The 19220-nt window shown below is 40.9% G+C and overlaps 1 protein-coding gene across 1 annotated transcript in view; it reads left to right on the top strand.

Moving 5' to 3' along the window:
• The first annotated feature begins 6326 nt into the window (after positions 1-6326).
• Positions 6327-19220, top strand: part of kirrel3b (kirre like nephrin family adhesion molecule 3b) — a 53905-nt gene continuing 41011 nt past the window's right edge. Inside the window, exons 1-2 of the mRNA XM_028419685.1 lie at positions 6327-6465; positions 11896-12045. Coding sequence (XP_028275486.1) covers positions 6327-6465; positions 11896-12045 — 289 coding nt within the window. The remainder of the gene's footprint in view (positions 6466-11895; positions 12046-19220) is intronic.

Genomic DNA, 19220 nt, shown 5'->3' on the forward strand with positions numbered 1-19220 from the left:
GCCTTGGCAACTGTCATGCTCCACTAATGCACAGTGTGAGAGAGGGCATAAATGCAGTGTCTTCCGGCAGCAGTGATGTTTATCTTCCCTGCTTCATGAATTTGCATTCCCACAGACAAAATTTACTCATAATGGCAGGCATCACAGCGTAGATAGGCTCGGTGTGTTATCGCTCTGTATACAGTGTTTGTTTTACAAGTGGACAGGCAGGGCGAAAAAAAAACAGATGTGAACATTGTGATGAGGAAGACAGATTGATAGTAATACATGTCTCCTCTAATGGGCTTGATAGCTGCTTTATGAAATATTCATTGTTGGTGACTATTGTTGCAACAATACTGCTGAGTTTTTTGTGTTAATGAAATATCCCATATAACAAAGCTTTTTTAAGCATCATTCCATATCACACTTTGTGTTAAAATCTTTTGTGAAAGTTAAACTTTATATTCCAGCATCTGCAAAAAGAGTAAAAATGCCATGAGAGAAAAAAAAATCTCATTACAGTGAACACTGCCCAGAGCAAGCTAATGCTAAATACTATGGCAGAGTATTGCAGCCCTTGTCATACCTGCTGTGCAAATTTCTATCTAAAGGTTATTTGACCGTGTCATGTCATTTTATTTTTTTTTATTTTTTAGAACATGTGGAATTCAATTTCTGTGAGTTCATAAAGAAAAGAGTGGCCGTTGCACTTAAGCCGTCTCCTCTGCTTCAAGGTGCAGACCTCTCCTCTGTTCATTCCACACTGTTTCTGAATGAAAGGAATTAGAGCCTGAACTCGGCTTTAACTGTCAGTATTGTGTCTATGTATTGTGTGTTTAATTTGTGTCATTAGAATTCCACACAGTTCAAATTGCCAAACATTAAGAAAACAACCTTCTAATTGCCTTATTAAACTCTTATGAGCATCTGATCAATCACAGCTAATCAGAATTATTGGATGAATTACTGAATTTATACTGTGAATAAATTAGATAATAAAACATAGTTGATTAAAGTGTGACTTTCAGTGGTTATGCCTGGTAATTAGTTGGCTCTTTTCCTGCCAAGTTTCTGTCACACATTAGCAGTAATGTTGCTTTAACACCTCTGAAATTGGCCCTGCTTCTTTTTCTTACCCACATTTGTCAAAATGCTTTTTCAGACATTATACAGAATGCATTTATCACCAATCTGAAACTAATTTTTGCAAACATCCAAAGAAGCCTTATAACCACAGGCAAGATGGAATTCTGTACTTCTTTTGTTGTGCTTTACTGACACTGCAAATGAATGATTATGCCATAAACGACCACAGTAAAGCATGGCCATTAGACCTGCTGTGTGGTTTAGAGTGGATGGAGTGGAGGTGTGAGCTAATGCCTAATCAGTGTATGATGAAAAAGTGCATGGAAGTGTTGTAGAAGTTTTGTTGAAGAGAGCAGCCTCCTGTGGACATTTGTGGATGAAAGATCATACAGTGTCCAACAGTATCACGCACAAAACGAGCATGATTACATGTACAGGAGACATAAACATTCAAACTATCCAAAGTGCAGTGCATAGTCAAATTGAGACGACGGAATACTTTTAGAAAGAAAACAAAAAGTACATTTCTGCTTCCTGTGGGGTGATATCTGCCTGTGTGGTTCAAACAAATGGAGCCGTCAGAGCTCCTGCAGAGGGAATAGATGATATTTTTCATTTGACTAGTGGTCATTGCAATATATTCTATAAGAACAGTGTGATTGAGTTCCTAATGTCACACCTTTAACAAGCATCTGTCACCTATGGCATTACAATGAGATAAAAATACTTATATACGAGCGCGCACACACACACACACACACAGTCTATGTTCCTCTCCCCAGTACGTCCACTCACACACCAGCAGCAGCAGTGTCGTAAAAAAAAGTAACTGTGGCCACTGGCTAGCAAATAACAACACATATGACTAACTCACCCACTCCTCCATATTCTGAAGCTCTCCTGTGCTTCTAAATTGCCGGTATAAAATGCCCAGGCCAGAGGGGTAATAGTTTTTGATAATGATCCTGGGCTAAGCTTTGGTGCTGTGTGGCCACATGCCGCACAGACAGCATGCTGATTATTTCTCTGAAGTGGGCTGGATGTGTGTCCGCAATGGTAATTTCCAGGCCTGATTGGCAAAGAGCGATGAAATTGGGGGCAGTTAGCACTGAGGGGAAAATAGTGCTGGAGTGTGTGGAAATGCAGCAGCCGTCCAATGGTAAACAAATTATCTGAAGTGAAATGACAACATTAGGCATTTCAAAGTGCCGGTCCACATTATGAATATGGCTCTGTGCACAGTTTTTAACTACCTGCTTTTTTTCCCCTTTTCTTTTTTTAACACCATATGAATCAACTGGGCAGTCCTTATCAAAGATCTCTGGCTTCACCTTTCTAAATGCAGAGTATTCAATCAAACCCTGCATGAATCATAGCCTGTGATTTTGATGCATATAAACAAACACTGTAATTTTACCAAAAGCGAAAAAAAAAACGTAGATATAAAAGTGTAGAAACCTTTATGTTTCCTGTCTTTGCAGGAATCGCAGGCAGATTCTGGTAGTGATGTCATGTAAAGTTTGCCTAAACCAGGCACGCCTGTGCATCATAACCCCATTATGATGTGAGGATTTTAAGGATTTTTGTTGTTCAGTTGTTAAAGAATCCCTTTAAACCCTTATAACTGTGCTCTGCTGCTGCACAATGGTCAACACTCAGACATAACAATTCATTGTAGAGTACAGTATGTGATTGCATTGTCAAACTTCATCCACACGTCAAAGGGAAGGTAAGTTGTTAGATAATAGGCGGATAAGCTCTTTTGAAAGATTTGAGCAAAAGCACAATGCACGATTTAGCAAATCCAAAGAGCTGAAGTAAAACATGTCTCCGCTGCTGTCACTAATCTTTTCAGAAAGATTATATGAAAACATATTAAGTAGTTGACTTTTTTCTTTACTTCGTCTGAAGGTCTATTCATAGCACAGGTTTTTGCTTTTTCTGAAGACTGTCTGTCTCTAGCGACAGACAGTGTCTGTTTCTGCTCTGTGTACCCACACATTTACAGAACCTAACCCCTTAAGTCAAAGCCCATTTGACTTGCAGCAAATTGGCATGTCTAGACTGTTTTCCATTTTGTTTTATGTATTTATTTATTTAACCAAGCTCTTTGGTAAACCCCATTAGGGTGCTTTATAAAGCATTATTAATGTGGATATTCAACTCTGTGGGCACCTGAGCCCAATCACCACCCTCCCCTCTTATTACTGTCAAGTGATGAAGACTAAAGTGAGGTACTTAATTCTTAATTGCTCTTTGCAGTTTTGAAAATATTTTTCATGAATAAGTGAGGGGACAGGTTGTCTTCGCTCTGTTGCGTGCCATGCCTGGCAGAGAATATAAAGACAAGGTAGATTAGGTGGCTTGTTTTTTATTTTTTTATTTTTTTTTAAATATTTTGCCAGTGCTGTGATGCCCAGCGAAGGATAAAGCTGGCAGATGTGACAGAGATTTATTCGTTGCAGAAGGGACGGGTGGATGAATGAATGTAGCCACCTTGATGTAAACCCCCCTCATGGCTTCTCACGTCCACGCCATCCCCATTTCTCCGCCGCTTCGTCCCTATGAAGACACATTTGTTGCGAAACCCAGCCAGGCTTTAAATTGAATGACGCAGGTCCCTTTAAGTGACACAAGCTGGTGTCAGTTAAGTATTTGATTCTGTCTGTCACTGGTGGATTTTAATAGTGGACTGAGGACATCAGTGCACATGTATAGGAGTTATTTTTTTAAAGAAAATCTGCCTAATACATCACAGGATAAGATCAAAGGCTGTGAACATTGTTGTGTTCTTCAGAGCAGCTTTTGGTTGGTGCTGCGTTCTTACTAATTTCTAATTTTCTGTTGGTTGTTGTTGTTGATTAGTTTCCATAATTACTACGTCATTTGTTCTGTTTGTGTGCTACAAATGATAGCAGCCATGCTACCTGTAGCAATCATAAATCCCCTGCTTATCTTATCCCAGATGCTCAAATTCCCATACTGCAACTTCAATCTAAATCAAGCTTTTTGTATGTCATTTAAACTGCATACAGCCAGTTTAAAGGGCAAATTCTCTCCATGTAGAGCAAGATTCTACTTCAAACTACAGTGTTCTTCCTTGTTATCCAATAGTCTGGGGAGCAGCCTTTAAAGGCTTCGCAAAGCATTCTGGTTGTTATAGGATTCTCATCTTTCAAGCAATAGAAACTTGCTCCTCTTTCCTGCTAATGATGACTTAAAACTAAGAACTTAGAAGCACTTTTCACCACAAGTAAACCACACAAAATCAGAGTAATGTAATGTAGCTGGAGTTGAAGATACGCACCTTATAAGTGAAGGTTTTGAAAGCAGTGTTTTGGTCGCATGTTACTGTTGTAGCTGCGGGAGGTGGAGCTGGTATGAGGATGATTAATGGAAGAGGAAAGAGAAAAGGTCGGATACATATATAGTATTTAGGAACAGCACATCCAGAGAATGAAGGAGTGAGTGCATACAGGAGGAGAGGTGTGAAGGGTGTATGTCGACTGGCTGCAGAGCAATCCCTCCGATGCTAAAATCAATTATAGCACAGAACTGTATGATAATCAGTTATGACTGAGCAGATACAAGGATCCCTGATGTTTACAATGGGGACGAGACAACATCTGTTGAGTAGCTGTCTATGTGTTAGCATGTTTCATCTGCCGAGATAAAGCCCTCACATGGGAATGCAGTCCGGGCTGAAGGTTTGAAGGGCAATGCATATGACGAGATAAAGTCTTACCTCTCTAGTGTCAGCCACAATGTACATGCAAGCGGTCTAGTTAGCCAAGGAGAAGGTGTTGAGTCTCAGGGTGATGAAAAACCCATTATGTTCTTTGAGAAATGGCACATTATTTTTTTTTATATAGGTTGTTAAAATGAGGCAGAATACAGGTTTGTGTATTCCTCTGTGTTTTGTGTGTGTTGACAAGGCATGTGTACGAGTAAACACAGGGAAGATGCACTGAATAATGGAAATGTATGCTTGAAACTTTACCAAGTACCCATCAGGTGAAAATCAGTTTAGAAAGAGAAAGATTTGGGGATTCTAATAGTATTTTTCAATTAAATTAAACTCAGTTTCTTGTATAATCGACAATCTTTTCTTTGTTTGTGGTTTGAAATTATGAAGGATAAGTCATTCTCTTTGAATATAAAACTAAGCACACAAAGAAGCAGCTTGATACAAAGATGTAAGATGAAAAGTCGCTTTCCCGACACATGCAGGCTTTGCTCTGTTTATTATCATAATTCACTACATGCTACTCTTTTATTTGCATATGATTAAAATGAAGAAAATGCTTGTCTGTGTGTAAGCCTATTCCAGCATAATCTAGTTTGTACAATGTCTGTGCGCCTTCTGAGAAGAAAAGGATATTAAGTAGATTGAATAAACAGTCTGATCCAAACAATTCAACTTAGAAGTTTGAAAATAAGAAATAACTGTGAAAAAAAAGTGCGAGAGAGTAAAAACACTTTTAAACCTTTGCTGTAATTTGTGCTGTGTCTGTCTGCATGTCAGCGTGTGTAGGCTTTATCTGATAGGCTGCCTGCCAGTGTTTCTAACTACACATCAGTACCACTCTGTATCCTCTATTCTGATCCACAACACCCCCCTCCAAATACACTACACACATACCCCTCCCCATTAACACACCCTCTCCCTCTAATGGAGTTCACTGCACACTACTTTCCGCCTGAACACACAGTAGAGGAGTGTAGCTAATAGCACGGTTGCACAGTTGGAATACATGGGTGTGAGCTTGAGTTAATGTATGCTGCAAGAGCAGTGTTGGCAGACAAGATTGTGTTATCTGCTGTGGTGTGTATGGGGCCCAGCCCATCTGTATGGTGACATCCTTCATAAATGAACCAAGCTGAGCCGTGACGGCTGTCTCTTAGCCTGCGCTTCAGTCCTGGTGCCGCTGACACCTCTGATGCGTGTACAGTATCTTGTCTCTGTATCATGAATAGTAAAAGGATGTGCCACGTTTGTATATTACCCTTTAGGCTTTCTTTCAACATGAGTTTGACAAGAGGTTTGAGTGAAATTGGTGGGAATGGGCATATTGTGCACTTCCCTGATTTAATGCCCTCATTCAGCATTTAAAACACTGAAAGCATGCGTTTGTAACACCTCACTTAGGCTCCTCTTTGATCACAAATTGCCCTCTTGTCTTGAACTAGGCCAAACCTAACCTCTCTCTCTCTCTCTGTCTCTCTCTCTCTGTTTTTTTTCTATAGGGGCGGAGGCCATGTTTTCCCAGCAGCCACAGGACCTGGTGGTGGTGGCAGGCCAGCCCGTGACACTACCATGCACTATCCCCGGATACCATGGCGTGGTCCTGTGGATCAAAGATGGCCTGGCACTCGGAGTGGGCAGAGACCTTTCTGGTAAGAAGCAGCTTTCACCCCCGTGTTTCTCCATCTCCCTCTTGTTTCCTCTATTAATTACACTCTCTAATATAACTGTCACATTCAAATGGTTGTTTTTTGTCATCTGAAGCCCCCACATGTCAAGAAGCCTCCCTCTGCCAAATACATCATTCTACAGACATTAAAGAAAATCCCATAACACTGTGTTAAAAATAAAAATTGCATTACATAGTGTAAGCATAAGTGTAATAATTATATCACTCAACATGACCAAACAGAATCAAAAATTCATTTATGTCGATTATGTTATGCTCAGACATAAATCTCTTATATTTTGTGTTTGGCGGAGGAGAACAAACATCCAAATAAAACTTGGCATTAGTGGTAGCACCGGCCCTTCTGTGGTGCTTCAGGCTGCTAAATGGCTTTTTGAAAAGTAGCTAGCGTCCCCTAATTACACCACACCTCGTGCATAATTGTCTTAATTGTTTAATTTAGAGTTAAAGTGGCAAATGCACTGTCATTTAGTAGCCTGTTGTTCCGCCAATAGAGGCGCCTTATGTATATTAATGACCTTGATGAATTTCAAGGAAACACATCACCCCTCTCCTAAATAAACAACTTTTGGAAGCACTCAGCTATTGAATAAGAAAATCCATAAAAGTGTAGTGTGCGTGGATCACTTATTGAAATGAGCTTTACAGGTACAACAGCTATTTGCAAACACAACACTCACACTTTAAGGAGGGAGAGAGAGAGGTCCAGAAAATGAATGAAGGGGGGAAGAGGAGTTGAAGTAGTGTGAAGTAGAGAAACAACTGTTCCTTTAAGATTGTTCCATGGAGGTTATGCACACCTCAAAACAACCCTGTGGGGACGTGCCACTTTGCTGTGGAAGCACTGTGGGCTCTGTGTGTGTGTGTGTGGTTCAGTGCACCCTCAGTCAGACAGACACAAAGATCTGCAGCCTCCCATTTTTTGTTTTCTTCCTCCCAGTAAACAGCCCACTAAAAATGACCTTCCGACAATGATCCATGTTTTATGCTTGTTTTCCGAACATCACAATGTGAACAAGTTATAACACTCCTGTCAGTACACCCTGACAACCCACATTCACTCCTTAGGTTGCTAATAAACTCACATGCAAGTGTAAATAGGATATGTGAGTTTTTATCACCAGTGACTAGGACAGTGGCAAAACATTGTGAAACATCTTGACTTTAAACAACAATAATAAAATAATGATCAGTGGCATGGTCTCAGCAGATAGATGTACAGCCACACAGTTCTGTTTCATTGCTGCATATTTTACTTACTTTATTCACCTCCTCACTCTATGTGTGTGTGCACTTGCACTTCATTAACACAGTCTTATTGTCTGCACACACCTCTGATCTGTGGCTACTGCAGTTAAATGCAATTCAAGGTGCAATATCCAACTGTGCCCATTTTCAAAAACACAAATGTGTCTTACAGTATGGTCACAGATGATTAAATATGTATTGCACTGGAGATTGGGGGTCTTCTACCCTCTGACCTTCAGCAAACGCATTTAGAGGCCTCTCCCGTCACCAGTGTGGGCTGTAATTAAACCTTAGTGGCTGACAGAGCCCCAGTAAAGCCATCCTATTCTTTCTTCAGGTCCTTATCAGGCCCAGGGGAGGCTGAGAGGTAGCTGTAAACAATAGTCTTGCAGTCTTCAAGTCTCCTTTGGAGGAAGAGAAGGCAGACAGGGAGAGTCCTTATGATTGCTAGAGGTAGAATAGAGGAGATAGGGGACAGAGAGAGTGAACACAATTTTATTTAGGGTCAGAGTGGAGCACAGATGTTTATCCTCTTCTATTTTATTGATTTAACAAGACAAGACAATCAAGATGAAATCTCATTTCAGCAATGGGCAAAGTCAGAGGAAGGAACAGAAAGAGAGAAAAAGCAGAGAATGTTGGGTCACTACAGTCATTGAAACTGCAGTAAATCATCCTTTAACACCACATTTGTGAATAGTTTGACAGTCATGGACATGATGCAGTAATCCTGGCCTTCTCCACAGCCGCTCTCTTCCTCTTCTTTAGATGAATAAGGCCCAGGATATGGAGCTGTAGTGTAAAAAGAAATGCACCGGGTTTTTGTATGAAGAGGAATAGCCACCTGCCTGGTGAAGATAGGTTGGTAAAATCAACAGTATGATAGGGACGGTGTTTGAGTGCTTTCTATTGAGATGGATGACACTTTTTCAAAATAAAGCGCTCCGCAGCTGTCCTTTTTTATACCTCCTGCTTACCTAAACAAGTAATGCATGCAGCGGTAAGAGAGTGATGGTACATCACTGCAAGATGTACACAATGAAAGGAAAGTGGCAGCTGTATACATAAAAAGTGCGACGAATCAAATGTCGCATGGAGCATTTCAGTAATATAGGTCTGCTCGGCTATTCATAGAAAGAAGCTGCGTTGGCAGCGTGCTCCGCCTGGGACCTGTTTCCATTCACAGGAGCAGTGATTAAACTGAGAGAACTCTTTCACCATTCAGTGCTAGAAATCACAGCACAAAAGCCAATGATTTCTATCTGTCCCTGAATTTCCTCTTCATTCCCTTTTGTGTCATGCTTTTCCACTCTAATTAAAGAAAAGTGAAGTAGCCCCGCAGCAGCTCGACAAACCAATCAATGTCATGAATATGCATGACATGGTATCTGCTACACATGATGATGATGGCGACAATAGACTAAGCGGCTATAAGTGAATTCGCCTGGAGCGAGGGGGAGGAGGAAGTGTTTGTATGTTTTATGCTATGCTCTTATGGATATAGGAGAGCTCTCGAGAGGAGAGACTGACAACAGACCTTTGGAGGCGAGCGTGTGTCACTTCTGCCTCTCATGAGAGCAAATTGAACAATGGTCACCTGTTCACAGCTGCAGCAAACCTGTTTCTGTCCCCTGGTGGTTACATTAGGTGAAACGTGTTCTAGGTGAATGTTATAAATCACTAGGCCACGCCTCAAGTGTCTGTATAGTTACGTGCACGTACACCATTGATTCAGCCTCAAGACAAATCCATTCTTCCCTGATGGATTCATTACTCCTTAATGGGCCTATTTTACATTGTTTGCTTTGGGTAACACATTGTGTCTTTGAAATTCGCTGAGATCTAAGATCAATGGTCCTTTATAGGTACACATCACATGTGCAGAGGTGATCAGTCTTCATGTGTGCCAGAATGATTTCAATCATTTTGACAAGATGCATGATCAAGGTGCTTATAAGGCGACAGAAACACATTACAGTATGTTTGCATTCTTTGACAATGAGATTATAACATTCTTATCATTTACTATCCACCACAAATGCAAATTACTTTTCTTTTTGGATCCAGCTAATGAACACAGAGATGAAACTGGAGCAGAGCCACGTCCTCACACAGCAAAATTATTATTAGTTTGCCAGAGGCGCAGATGAGGTAACTGGCAAGATCATCTGTTTGTGTAACAGAAATTTACATGCTGTATACCTCGCTGCAGTTAAGACCAGCAAAACAAAGTGTGTGCGAGCACGTCTGCTTCTTCTGTGCCCAGTACTGATGACGCTGACCGGAGTCAGCTGAAGGTCACATCGTTCAGATGTGCGCAATGATAATTACCCTCCAGAATGGCATCATTGCTTTGAATCTCATCAATGAACATAAAACTGAAGTAAAATGGTTCTCCAGGTGACCTTGTGCACATAATGGCACGTCCTCTGTTGTAGACCGTAGCCTGTGCATGAAAAAGCAAAAAGGAAAACTCTACATGTCCAGCTGCTTTTCACTCATTAACGTCATTAATGGCCGCTGTCGGTAGTTGCGATCCATTGTCTGGGAACCCTGTTGCATTTTCAGTCAACAAAACATTTTAGCATTTATGTGACATGGGAGGTTTTCACATATAAAAATCAACTGAAGGCTTATTTTAGCTAGTCCTTGCTACCTCGTTGTGTTTAGCACCTCTCCGGCTTTAGTGTTTATGTTCAGTCGTTGTTTTGTCCCTCATCCTCCTACTATATAGACCCTTAAGATTAAAGGCTACACGTAGGAGGATGAAATGCACAGAGTGGCTTAATCGGCTGTAACTCACCCCACCAGCACATAATGAGGCCCACTTCATGCTCTATTAAATGCTACTGGATTCAATGAAGCAACAGTCAGTAATTGGACTTTGAGCATACGATAGGTTTTTGCAGTAGACAAATTCAAGGACTTAAAAGCTGTTACACGGACGCCCAGTCTCTCATGTTCCATCTGGAAGCTAATGCCAGACTGAAAATCCTTTTCAGTGAAAGGATGAAGTTTGGGTGGATCTCTGAAGTAAGCATGACTCATTGGCTTGCTGTTAGTGAGGGGAAAAAAAGAATAATATTCACCAGTGTTGGCTTTAACCAAATAGTCAGATGATGGGCACTGATTTTGGAACGATGAAGACAACGACGAAGTTTGTGACTCTGAAGTTCTTTTACAGAGCACAGAGTTGGAGTGAAGGTTGAAGCGAGGCATCTGGACATGTAGGCTTTTCCTGAGGAGGTTCCGCTGCTCATCCAAGCAGCTTCATCAGTTCTTTGTTTTGAAGTGGCCTTGTTCTGCTGTAAAACTTAGCCCAATCAGATTCATTTTTCATCCCTTACATCAGAACCACAGGAAGTTTCATTTTCATATTTTTTGAAGTTCAGTTCATTCAACATTCAATTTTCATTCCATATACTATATCTGCAATAATTAGACAGATGGGGACAAACAAAAAAAAAACACAACACATGAAATACTCCACAGAGCCTCCTGGTTAGGTACATTCTTCTTCCTGCTTATTTGCCCCCATGGAGTGTTACACTCCACACCACACATTCGCAATGCATATTCCGATAATAGTTTAGGGGGGATATCTTTTAAAATCATCTCACTTGACTTGTGTAAAATGCCCAGGTCTCTTGGATATTGCTCTGCTTTGTTGCATTATTAAACTATAAATCATTTCACAGAGCATTGCTGAAACAACTCAAAGTCAAGCAGTTTCTGTTTTACGGTTGCAGTAAAACATCGTTCTCCAGGATGCAGGAACCTCCACAGCAGCTCATTAACCTTGTCAGGAGTCCTATAAAACCACATATGAAAATGTATTGTGAGCAAATTAACAAAGGAAGAACCAAACTCCATGTACCAATAAAGTAATCTATTTCTTTACTCCCTTCTGCTGAAATCATGTGCAGCTCATTAAACATGTTCATGTCAGTGTTGTGCATGGTAACATAATATATCTGTGTTTTCACAACAGCTGACACCTTGACCATACCCTGTTTCATTTAATGGAGCACATGTTATCAAACAGCCTATGGAAATCTTTACATTACAATTCTTTCTTTTGGCAAATGAGCCATGTTTTGATTCTGAAGGTGATTTACAACGAACAAATGTGTTTGCACTGCAGGCTATCCTCGTTACACAGTGATTGGCGACCACGGTTCAGGAGAGCATCATTTGCGAATCCAACGTGTCGAGCTGATGGATGATGCCGTGTTCGAGTGCCAGGCTGTCCAGGCTGCCATGAGGTCCCGTCCTGCCCGGCTCACCGTGCTTGGTAAGTGAATACTAAAGCACACACAGAGTCCAAACAAAACCGCCGCACTAATGCCAACCCGCTGCAATCAGTGAGCTGCAGAGCCACTCGGAGGAAGGCATCGCTGGCTTCTCACTCTCTCATCAGATTTTATGCTTGATGCTTCTAATGGTTAAGGGAATCAATGAGAAAATCGCACAAACTTGTCATCGTTATTATTATAGCACCATAGTAAAGAAATTGATGCCTTACAGCCCTTATGTGGCTTTGTTAACTTTTTGCCTATAGTGTGAAAATAGATACACACACACACACACACTGGTATCCAAAAATTGATAAAGTAGGAACAAAATATACACTTTTCTAAGTACATGAAAGGAATTAACTCAGTGATAACGTTTCTAACTTGGAGGAAAGTGTCAATATGACTGAACTTTTACATTTCCATACTAATTTCCTGCCTCTGCATGCAGCCTCCATTTTCATTATTACCATAAGCTTGAGAGGTTACAGGCTCCTAATTAAACTGCATTGGGTTATCATTCAGTGTCGCCATGTCTGTGTTATTATTGGGTAGTGCTAGTCCAACTTCTGGCTCACGTCACATTCTTGGGCCCTCCGAGCTCCCGTTGCTGGATGATTTGCGTAGAGATATATTGAGTCAAAGACAGAAAAGAAAAAGAAGCGAAGGAATGAGGAAAAAGTGTGTTGAGAGAGAGAGAGAGAGAGAGAGAGAGTGAGCAGGGTGTCTGGTGCGCAGGCTTCATCACCACCAGCGACTGATCCGCCTTATTGATCCAGCCTAATGAAAAGTGAAACTAACGATTTGTAGGGGAGAAGCCAGCGAGAGTAAAAGAGAGAGGGGAAGACAAATTGCCGCATAATGTTTCTCTGGCTGCCAAGCCCCCTGCAAATGGATATAAGTGAATAATTATGGATGCTTCCACAGAGAGCTAAGAACGTCCGTTGTGACTGCACTTTTCTATCTTCCACGGCTGTCCTTTGTTCTCCATGTGTTGAAATCGTATAAGGTTTTCTTTCTTCAACACAAAGATGTTTTCAGAAACTTTACCTTTTCACCAAAGCAAGTCAAGGACAGGGCCGAAGTATGTGGCCCATAGAAAATGTATACTGTGTTAACATAACGCTGCTTTCTTTAGCCTTAATAGGTACAGAACGCGTCAACAGTGATTCATTTTTGAATAGAAAAAAATGTTTACTAGCTACCTTAGTTATTGTGATATGTTCAGAATGACGCAAGGCAAACATTCATCTTGTGGTCTCTCTCTCACTCTTACTATCAGTCTCTCCTTGCTTAGGTTTGGTCAACAAAAATACCTTATTATCATGTGCTTGTGTGTGTGCAGTGGTATTGATAGACCATCTACTGCCTAGATTTTAGAAGAAGTAGATCGCTATTTATACCAAATCCCATGGGTGTCGAAAATACTGTAGCGGTGTGGACAAATGTGGCTGTGGCACTGTGAACAGTTGCTGTAAACAGTGGATGCAAATGATTTTTCATTTGGTTTTTTGTTTTGTACACTGTGATTTTCTCTTTTGGCAAAACCTACACTGACTATACTCCAAGTAATTAAAACAATGAAACTGTGTGTGTGTGTGTGTGTGTGCAAGAGTTTGCCTTTGGACTGCAAGCAACACAGCCGCAGCAGGGAGTGCAAGTGTGTTTATATAACAAATCAGCAATGAGAACGGGAAAGCCTTTATTACCTATTTGGCTTATTGGGTGTGAGAGAGTTTATCATTCCTCCCCATAAGCCTGAATAGAAGGTTTTTGTTTAATCCCCTGCCAAGCAGGCTGACTCCTGAATGCACTGCAGGGAGAACTCCAGGCTGACGTACACACAAGGTAATGGAGGAAATATATGCAAGTCCTGTGTCACTGCAAACTCCGAGCTGTCAATTACTTGCCAGTGGTGACAGAGTGTGTCTATCGACTTGGAAGACAGCTACGACCACACACACACACACCTATGCATGCACGCACGCATGCACACACAGACACAAACACATACACACAATAGGTTCAAGCACACACCCACAGGCTCACACACACACGCAGCCTCCCTTCACCAAACTGACAGCAGAATAAATCTACCCCCCCACACCACCCCCCATCTTTCATAACTCAATATGAGCCCAAACTCCTCCATGTGCCATATCAGAGGAGCCTCTCTTCTCTTGACTTTGATAAGCTTGGAAATAACATAACAGAACTATTTACTTACATTTTCAGAAGAATAGAAATTGTATGCGTTCTGCTGATGATTTGTCCTTGAATGGTAGGCTCTTCCCACGAGACTAATGTGTAGCAACAGCAGTTGTTTCACTTCAGCCACTGACCACATCAACATTTATAAACAGTAATAAAGCTCCTTCATCAAAAAGCTCTGAGGTATACTGAGCAGACAGTGAACTTAACCCATCCAAGCATTTGCATGGTTTGCAGGCTTATCCTCACATGCCAAAGGAGAATCAAGGTCTTGTGAATTAGTCATGAAGGAAGAGAATGGAGGGTTTCAGGTCCAAAAAAGACCCCTGAGGCTAATTATATCCCTCGCAGCACGTTGGCACCCCTCCAGACCTTTGCTCTAATCTTTCTACCTTAAATTGGGGACCACTAGAATGGATAGAAGGGAGATCACCTTTGTTTGATTAAGGTCTTTGGCTTAGAAACTCATCGAAGGTTTTTTACTTTTTGTGCATAAAACGTCATCCTACTTATTGAGTCATTTTAGATTAGTCTCAGTTTTAAGGTTTTTAGATTATATTTGCGTTTACCCTTGTTGTTTTTCCGTCTGTGGCTTTGTGAATGTTTCCTCGTTAATGGAGCGCCACGGATTTCTTTGATTTCTGAGATCCTTATTTAAAATACAGTCTTAAAAGAAGGATACACAATTCATTTGCAAACTAATACTGTGAGGCTTTGTACATTTGTTTAATCTTGGTTCACTGAAGATTTCAATGTGCCCATCAGGTTGTTTACTAAAGATGAACTCCAATGATTGAAACACCAGGCCAGTATGATCGTGGTTTATTAATTCCTTCTCTATTGTCAGTACTGGTGCTTTTTCCTTGGATTATTAATGCAGATTGTCGTCTGATCAGTATCCTTTAGCCTTTGTGCAGCATAAATTTAAGTGCAGAGATGTTTAGAAAGATCTCAGAATGATCAGCTCCAGCTTAGTTTTGATCATTTATTTCTCTGTTATGTCTCCGGCCTGCATGGGGTCAAAGAGGTCACACTGCAGACCGGGCTTATGCAATGATGCAGATGGCAGGAAGCTACAAAAATAAATCGAAAATACTCGGCCATCGGGTTCAGAAAAAGTGCAGTTGTTGTAATAATTCTCCATGCATTTAAATATATGTTGCAGTAGATTATACATTACACGATGGCAAATGGTCCACGATGTCTTTCACATCTTGTCTTATAAGGTATGAAAGTATGCTTAATTAAACTTTTCATACATTTTCTTTGGTAGATTACGTGGGCACTGTTACATGTAAACAATTTTATTTTTGTCTTTTCCTTCACTGTGTTTTCTTTAACTTTACCTTTTATTTGAACCCGCATTTAATCATCAAAGTGAGATGTACTGTTAGAGAGAATGAAACTCAAAGACCTTCTACTGGATCTTTCTAAATGAAAAGCTTTCACAAACACAATATGACGCTGGTCGTCTGACAAACATAATTGATAGCACGCCATTTGAATGAACCATTGTGTGCAAGATATTTGTTTTCCCCCTTCCTGCATTGTTAATGTTTTGGACCCACGCTTCAGCAACAATATTCATGTACACAAAAGCCCAAGGGTATCTTTTGTTATTGTTGTTTCCAACTGCCAAAGCTGAATCAGCCATTTCTGTGGATAAGTCTGAATTCATTATTTCTCAAGGATCACACTGCCATCTTTTTAGTAATGGAAATGAACTTTGAGGGCAGGGTGAAAAAAAAAGAAACACAGGGGAAAAAGCTGAGGAATCAGAAGTTTTTATGCTGAAATATATATATACTGTAAACTGTACTACACAGTTTATAAATGCTTATTCTGTTGTCCTGTCAGTGGTGCCTAAGTAGGATAGGTACAGGTGAAGAAAGTTGCTTGGAGGAGTGCAATTATTTATCCTTTAATATGGTAAAGAATCAGCAGTGTTTTTGTTGGTAGGTGCTTTCTTCATTTCATCATGTACGACAGTCGAAATCAGCAATATCCCTCTCCCTGAGTTCTGCTGTTGAAAATGCGTGTCTGAGCCACATTTTCAGGAATTAAATTTCACAGTCTCCCGTGTAAGTAACCAATTTGTCTCTCACAAAAGTTAATTTAGGTCTAGCCAAGCATCTCTGTGGTATAAAGGAGAGATAAGGTGTCCTAAACGGCAGACGTTTCGGCAGAGAATTTTGACTGTAACATTCATATCATGCTGCCTTTTCTGCTATTTTGTCTGCAACACGAGATGGGATGATAACTACATCTATGATATCAGAGAGGCTGTGAACAGGTGCATGATTATGGCAGACAGACTGTATGTAGGATGTTTTTTTTTTTTCAACAGCATCTCAACAGAAGGAGGAGAAATGACATGAATACATCTGTGCTCTGCAAAACAACAGTACCAACTGTGTACAGGTGCTGATTTGAATCAGTAAATGGATTTGCCTCACCATACTGTGATTGTTGTCAGAAAACTGATTGGCATTAAGAAACTTTTTAAAAAACCACTCAGCCTAATAATTGGCAGAAAACTTCTTCAGATGAGAAGTTTTATTTATTTTTTTTAACTGTGATTTGGAACCTGAATCCAGAATTTGCTTCCTCAAACTCACACACACACACATACGCACATAGTTATAAAGCACAACTCAGCCGGGTGGTGAGCAGCAATGTCAGCACCCTCCCAATCTGTGGAGAGCAGCTTCTGGGGGCTGCACATGGCTGAGCTGTGAAGGAGCAAGCGCTGCACGTCTCTGACAGCTCTGGCATCTCCACACTTCTCATCTCATCTTCATCCTTCCTTTCCTTCCATTATTTTTGGCACTGTTCACAGAAGATCATGACACTACCAAAAGCTTACTATGTTACCCAAAATTAATGTGTGCATACTCATAGTTTTTTTAATCTCTCATCCTTGTTCTGTTCATTTCCAATTAGTTGACCTTTTCCCACACGCTTCCCTGCAAATCTCTCGCCTGCTACTTTTTTAAACTTTGTGTATACATTTTGTACAACCTGCCATACTGTATGAGATCGCCATCTGTCTTTTTTGTTTTAGAGCAAATTGCATTTTTTCCTCACTTTCCTTTTCATTCATTAATACTCATGCTGCTTCTCCTGTGTTGTGTGTGCCAACACATGGCTGAGGATCTTCTGGCTTTCAAGCAGATGTTCAATGACAGCGCTTGAAGAGGGCTGGCCGATTTGGGGCAGAGAGCCACGCATGTCTCATATATGCACCTGTGCTGGGTATTCCTCCCTTCTTTCTTTTCGTCTGTTTTTTCCTGATCTATCTATCACAAGCTCTGCAAGCTGTCGTGGCAGGGTGACAGGCGGCCCGTGCAAGCATTCTTCTAAAATAAGACAGGAAAGTCAAGGAAGCTCATTGTTGTTCAGGACACGTCTGTCGAAACGCGACGTTACGGCAGCGACATGTTGCCAGCCTTATACCCCTCCCTCACTCTATCCAGGCTCCTTGTGAGGAGCCCTCTCTGATTCATTTGCTTCCAAATTGCTTTTCCTCTCTCGCTCGCTCTCCTGGAAAGCTGGGGTGCTTGCAAGATTTCATTGGCTGTTATGGAGAAGTTCCCTCAGTATTGGTTTGGCTCGAGAAAAAAACAAAAAACACAGCAGGTTTGCAATCAGCTTCATCAGTTGTTACAGTAGACTTTCCAGTGCTGCCGCTTTCAGTTGCATAAATTCAAGTTTTATGTTTTGTGTTGGGGAGTTTTATGTCTAGTGTTCAGGGAATTCATATGTATCATGGGAAAAAGGCAGCTTTATGACCTCTAGGGTTTATTCAGTCCCCTCTAGGAGGTGAAGGACTTACTGCCAGCTGCTCTGTTAGGTTAATTACACATCAATATGCCTTGGTCTCATTTATGGATATCTTTGATTATGTGCTAAAAGTAAATGATGTCACTGAAGTCATGGCCTTTTCTGACATCACTGACTTTCCTTTCCTCCATTTTTGATTGAGGAGTCCAAAGCAGACCTTATGGTCAGATATGTGTACTTGTACATTAATGGTGATACTGTGTGAAAGAGCTATTTGGATTTCTTCCTCAGACAAAAAAAAAATGCTTGCAGCTTAATACCCATCATAATGATCTAAAGACGCCAGTGGATCAAATAACCCAATGAAACCCTTTCATATGATGAAAGTAATGAACACACTGTACCTTACAGCTATTCCTTATTTAAGGTCTCACATCTTAGATTAATACAGACAAACCTGTAATCACTGAAATGCATGCAAAAAGTCGCACATCGCATCTGCGCATGCCCTCAGCGCCAATACTGCACAGAAGAATGCAAATTTGTGATAGTGTTGAAAGGGATTACATTATTATCCCTAAGAAAAAAAGTAGCGAGTGGAGCAGGGTTTGCAGTGAGTCAGCCCTGTAATTAAAGAGGAGCGATCAATCTGTACCACTGACCACACTACTTATGCCAAGTCCATCGAATGGCTGCAGTAAAGAGCTAATTTAGAACCATTAGGGACTGCCGAGTTTGCAAACAGCCCAGTAATGATGATGGCTGATTCAAGTTCAAGGCTTGGCCTCTGTATAACTGTCAGACCTGGCAGTCATAAGACAGAATTCGGTGAAAGATCTTAGATGAAAAGAAAGAGCGAATTTTTTTTTTTTCTTAGTCATTCAGTTATGTTCAATTGATGTCAGGTTATTGGTCAAATCATCCCCCCACACAAAGTCTTTTATCTGCCAGAAAACACACATACAAAAGCACAAAACTCCTGCTTGAAAGGATCCTGTTTAACGGCCTTCATGATATTTCCCTATTGTCTTTTAGTTGTGGTGATCTCTAACAGATGCCAATTGAGCCATTTTACCTTGTAGCTACACAGATGACTGTCTCCACTGTCCTCAGACACACACTGAATGACAGAGAGATATAAAGGTACGGATGCTGGAGGATGGAGGCAGCCAGGCATGTC

This window comes from Parambassis ranga, chromosome 13 (assembly GCF_900634625.1).
Source record: "Parambassis ranga chromosome 13, fParRan2.1, whole genome shotgun sequence".
NCBI lineage: Eukaryota > Metazoa > Chordata > Actinopteri > Ambassidae > Parambassis > Parambassis ranga.